At 46.4% G+C, this 5,731-nt stretch overlaps 1 protein-coding gene across 2 annotated transcripts in view; it reads left to right on the top strand.

Annotated features, from left to right (window-relative positions):
• ADK (adenosine kinase) overlaps positions 1 to 5,731 on the top strand; it is a 285,891-nt gene that overhangs the window by 20,793 nt on the left and 259,367 nt on the right. Inside the window, exon 1 of one of the 2 annotated variants that reach the window (XM_017854551.1) lies at positions 4,157 to 4,674. The exons of the other annotated variant lie outside the window; for it this stretch is intronic. Within the exon in view, the coding sequence (XP_017710040.1) occupies positions 4,661 to 4,674 (14 nt within the window). The 5' untranslated portion in view covers positions 4,157 to 4,660. Of the gene's footprint in view, positions 1 to 4,156; positions 4,675 to 5,731 lie in introns of those variants that run through there. 2 annotated transcript variants of the gene reach the window in all.

Here is a 5,731-nt window from a genome sequence, read left to right as displayed (position 1 = left end):
TTTTTTTTTTTTTTTTTAGACAGGGTCTTGCTCTGTTGCTCAGGCTAGGTTGCAGTGGTGCAAACACAGCTCACTGTAGCCTTGAACTCTTAGGCTCAAGCCATCCTTCCATCTGAGCCTCCCAGGTAGCTGGGACTACAGGTGAGTGGTCTCCCTATGTTGCGCAGGCTGATTTTGAACCCCTAGGCTCAAGTGATCTTCCTGCCTTGGTCTCCCTAAGTGCTGGGATTACAGGTGTGAACAATTGCTCCTGGCCAGACAGCTGATTGGCCAGGCGCAGTGGCTCACCTGTAATCCCAGCACTTTGGGAGGCCGAGGCGGGTGGATCACCTGAGGTCGGGAGTTCGAGACCAATCTGACTAACATGGAGAAACCTCGTCTCTATTAAAAATACAAAATTAGCTGGGTATGGTGGCACAAGCCTATAATCCCAGCTACTCGGGAGGTTGAGGCAGGAGAATCACTTGAACCTGGGAGACAGAGGTTGCAGTGAGCCGAGATTGCACCATTGCACCCCAGTCTGGGCAACAAGAAAAAAACCCCTCTCAAAAAAAAAAAAAAAAAAGCAGATCACAAGGTCAGGAGATTGAGACCATCCTGGCCAACATGGTGAAACCCCATCTCTACTAAGACACAAAAAATTGGCCGGGCCTAGTGGCGCACCCCTAGGGGATCGCTTGAACCCGGGAGGCAGAGGTTGCCGTGAGCCGAGATTGCACCACTGCACTCCAGCTTGGTGACAGAGTGAGACTCCATCTTAAAAAAAAAAAAATTAGATGCAAATATCAAAAATGAGTTTAAGAAATCTTTGGTGTGGCTTCAATTTTATTAACTATTTTAATGTTGCAGACCCATATCTTCCCTTAATTATACTGAATTTAGTATATTTGTTAAAAAATAAAGTTTTAAGACTACCTGTTTTGGTATCAAAATTAGTTTTTTTTTTTTTTTTGAGATGCAGTCTCGCTCTGTGGCCCAGGCTGGAGTGCAGTGGTGCAATCTCCACTCACTGCAAGCTCCAGCTGGGGTTCACGCCATTCTCCTGCCTCAGTCTCCCAAGTAGCTGGGACTACAGGCGCCCGCCACCACACCCGGCTAATTTTTTTTGTATTTTTAGTAGAGATGGGGTTACACTATGTTAGCCAGAATGGTCTCAATCTCCTGACCTTGTGATCCATCTGCCTTGGCCTCCCAAAGTGCTGGGATTACAGGTGTGAGCCCCCACGCCCGGCTAGTTTTTTTTTAATTTTAATTTTTTTTTTTTTTTTTGAGACGGAGGCTTGCTCTTGTTGCCCAGGCTGGAGTACAGTGGAGCAATCTCAGCTCACTGCAACCTCCGCCTCCCGGGTTCAAGTGATTCCCCTGCCTCAGCCTCCCAGGTAGCTAGGACTATAGGTGTGTGCCACCAGGCCCAGCTAATTCTTGTATTTTTAGTAGAGATGGGGTTTCACCGTATTGGCCAGGCTGGTCTTGAACTCCTGACCTTGTGGTCTTCCCCCTCAGCCTCCCAAAGTGCTGGGATTACAGGCATGAGCCACCGCGTGTGGCTTTAATTTGAAAATTTTAATGTTACAAATCAAAGGTAGGTGTTACCAAAGTATGTTAAGCATGAGCAAAAGTGCATTTGATTGTTCAGAGGGCCAAGTTCATGTTAGTTTTGGAATCATGCCTCCAGAGATGTAGGTTTAACTCTTATGATAATAGCAAAGTAATAATTATGCCATGTGCCAAGGATTCTATTAGACTCTTTACTATAGTTAATTAAATTTTAATCTTCACAGTGCCCTGAACAGCATGTAATGGGTAAACCGAGGGACAGACAGATTAACCAGTTTAAAGGCCCGACGTGGTGGCTCATGCCTGTATTCCCAGCATTTTGTGAGGCCGAGGTGGGCGGATCACTTGAGGTCAGGAGTTCAAGCCCAACCTGGCCAACACCGTGAAACCTTGTCTCTACTAACAACACGAAAAAAAAAAAATTAGGCACAGTGGTGCGTGCCTTTAGTCCCAGCTACTCGGGAGGCTAAGGTAGGAGAAATGCTTGAAACCCGGGGATGGGGATGGAGGTTGTAGTGAGTCAAGATCATGGTACTGCACTCCAGCCTGGGTGATAGAGTGAGACTCCATCTCAAAAACAAAACAAAAACAAACAAACAAAAAAAACAGCTTAAAGTCATGCAGGTAATAGGAAGTCAAGCAGAAGTTGCAAACCAGGTATCTCTTGCTACCTTTACAGCCTTGCTACTCAACCTGGCCCACAGACCAGAAGCAGTTGGTGAGACCTGGGAACATAAAGAAATGCAAAGTTTTGGTTACTGATACCTGCAGTGCCAAATCTGCATTTTAACAAGATCCACGAGATTTGTATGCATGTTAAAGTTTGAAAAGCACTGATGGTTTGAAATGTGGATTATCTACCACAAGAGAAGGTGGGTAACTCTAGTCAGTGTCTCCACCACTTTGAATTGCTAATCCAGCTGCTGCTTTGCTTCAGATCGTGTTTAATCCAGAGGAACAACTGACTAATTTTGCTTGTGGACCTTCAGTCAAAGTCTTAACCACACCAAGTATAGCTCAGTGTTTTAACAGCTTTTACTCATGGACTGAACACATCAGTTTTATAGACCATGGCTTCATTCTGGATAGGCATTTCCCAAATTAAAGAGAACAATGCTAAAAATAGCATTTTCTAAGGAAACTTGAAATCTTCTGGAATATTTGATGTGTTTTATGGCTAGCAAGGAAACAGATTTGTATAAAGTGGCTTCCTTACTAATTTGATTTTGTGAACTTAATTATTCTATCACAGGGACAGTGATAGGCAAGGCTAACTTAGACTGTAGAGCAGCACTGTTCTGTATAAATATAATGCAAGATTCCTGTAATTTTAAATTTTCTAGTAGCCACATTAAAAAAGATAAAACGAGGCCAGGAGTGTTGACTCACACCTGGAAGGCTAAGGTGGGCACATCACTTGAGGCCAGGAGTTTGAGACCAGCCTGGCCAACACGGTGAAACTCCGTCTCTACCAAAAATACAAAAAAATGTAGCCAGGCATGGTGGCGCATGCCTGTAGTCCCAGCTACTCAGGAGCCTGAGGCACGAGAATTACTTGAATCCAGGAGGCGGAGGTTGGAGATCATGCCACTGCACTCCAAGACTCCATCTCAAAAAAAAAAAAAAAAAAGTGAAATGTAGTCCAACCAAAACAATACAATTGTGTTTAATGGAAAAATATATTGTTTCAGTTATAAAATTTAAATGAATTAAAATTAAATAAAAATTAAGTTCTTCAGTCCCATCAGCCAATTTCAATATCTGATGGTATTGGGTTGCTTCTGATGTAACTGATTTCAGACATATGAAATTGATCACCATCCTAGATGGTCAGTAAGTGAATGCCACTGGATGTTGTAGTCTATTAATAACATTGTATAACAGGGCCCAGTCATTCACACCTATATTCCCAGTGCTTTGGGAGGCCAAAGTGGGAGGGTTGCTTGAGGCTAGGAGTTCAAGACCAGCCTGGGCAATGTAGTGAGACCCTGTCTCAAAAAATAAAAAAAAAAATAAAAAAATTATTGCAGAGAATAAAGCAATAAAGAAAAGCAATTTAGATCATAAAGCATTTACTGATTTCCCCTTTTCATAGTTGGAGTTAATTTTCCTTTTATTGGTTCATAGTTTCTTAACCCTTCAACTGCATTAAACCTGTAAGATTAGAGTCAGGAGTTAGGGAGCCATCCACTTTAACCCCCTATGGTCTTAGATTCTTTTTTTATAGCCCGCATGCTTCTCTGAAAAGTGAGGTAATTGTGTCAAATAGGATAGTCTTGAGTGGGGCCCAGAGGCCGTAAAATTTTATGTCTGTACCTGATTCACCTGGCAACTTGCTAAAAATACCGATGTCCAGGCCTTACCTTTCTAGATTCTGATAAAGTGACACTTTCCATATTAAATAAACTGCTCTAAGTGTTTCTGAAGTTCAGGAACGTTTGGGACCATCAGAGCCAGCAACTGACTCTGAAAGGCTGCGGACTGGAATTAGCACGTCGTGCTGCTGTTGCCAGGCGTTTTATTTTTTCCTAGGCTGAGGCTTCCCAGGCTGTTGCTTCCCCCCCCACCCCCACCTTTGCAGATGGATTTTGCTGGCTGTTAAATCCCATTCCCGAAGACCTGCCCTGACAGCGCCTCTTTCCTAAGTGCTGTTAAAGGGACCTGAGCTTGCCGAGGTAGACCGTGGCCATGTGACTGCTAAACCGGTTGCCAGAGGCGCGGCCATTTTTGGGGCGGGCACCCAATCTCTCGCCTTGTAAACTGCGGGGTGACGGGGACGCTGTTACCAGGACTCAAGATGGCCACCGCGCCCGCTAGTCAGCTCGGTAGCCCGCGCGCCAGCGAGCTGGCACGAGACACGCGGTGGCCCGCGGCGTCTGGGGACGAACTCCAGCCCTTCGCCTGGGGCGGAGCGCCCGCCCTCCCTCCAATCAGCACGCGGGGCCGGCTTGCCAGGGGCCGCCCGCGCGCGGGGTGTGTGAGGACGCGCTCCCAGTCGCTGAGTGCCTGAGCCGGGAAGCAGTTGCTGTGGTACCTGCTGCTGCCCGAGCGGACGTAGAGCATCGGACGCGGGCGCCGTGGCGTGGGGCAGGAGGGCGAAGCCATGACGTCCGTCAGGTAACGAGCGGGCGGCTGCCTCGACTGCTCCGGGCTGGGCGTTAGCCTCCTGAGCGCCTGAGCACTGTCGCTCCTTCTCGCGGGTGGTCTAGAGCCTGCCTCCGCCGCTGGACCCCCTGGTGTTGGGGGTTCCCTCCGCACTTTTCATTTGGGTATTTCTGCTTTCCTCAGAAGTTTTCGGGTCTGTGGCACATTGGGGAGTCCTGTGTGTCGCTGCTTGGTTGAGGTTACCCTCGCCCAGATTCCAGGGTTGCGAGCGTTCTTGGGTGTGTAGTGGATTTCCCATGAAAAATGTGCCCCACCCGCGCCCCCGGGGGCGGCCCAGGGCCCGAGGGAGCGTGGCGTGCACAGTGTGTCATGTCTGCGTGTCATGCCCTCTGACAGAACTTCATTGTTAGCCGGGAGCAGACCTGCAAAGTTGGCCCTTCTCTGATGCAGGTATATTGCCCTCAAGTTGTGAAATTGTGTGTCTCTAAAATGTTTGCTCATGACTGGAATTAGGACCTTGGTTTCTGAAGGTACCATCTTGTTTCTTTACTCCTTTTATCTGAGAGTCACAAGTAAAATGAGTTGGGAGATACTGGGCATGTAGCGAAAGTCATGAAACTGGAGACTTTCCCCCAATTGCCCTTCCAGTTTGGAAGGTTCTTTTTTTGTTAATGGGGACAGGATAATGGGCTTGTCCGCTTTCTCCCAGTAGCCTTGACTGTTTAATTTACGCTAGTTCAACTATTTATAAAAAGAGATAAATTGCCTTATGTACCCAGTGTTCTGACTGGCCTTTTTAAAAGCAGAACTTGGGCTTTATTGTCCCAGATAAAGGGAGGCCCCAGCACAAAATGTGAAGAGAAATAAAATAAGCTAATTTTTAGTCTATGAGCTTTCCAGGCTCCACCCGTCCTGGTGATTTAAGGGCTTCTCAATGGCAATTTTTACTACATTGTGTTTAAGAGATAGCTTGGGAACCTAACCCTCAGTAGGATCAGTAAGATCTAACTGTGCTAAACTGGGACACAGTCTGTCTCTTAAATTGCATAATTATATATATATATATATA

Source organism: Rhinopithecus bieti, unplaced genomic scaffold (assembly GCF_001698545.2).
Source record: "Rhinopithecus bieti isolate Rb0 unplaced genomic scaffold, ASM169854v2 scaffold_36008, whole genome shotgun sequence".
Lineage (NCBI taxonomy): Eukaryota > Metazoa > Chordata > Mammalia > Primates > Cercopithecidae > Rhinopithecus > Rhinopithecus bieti.
The sequence above is the reverse complement of the archived record's forward strand: the minus strand, read 5'-3'. Positions and strand labels throughout refer to the sequence as shown.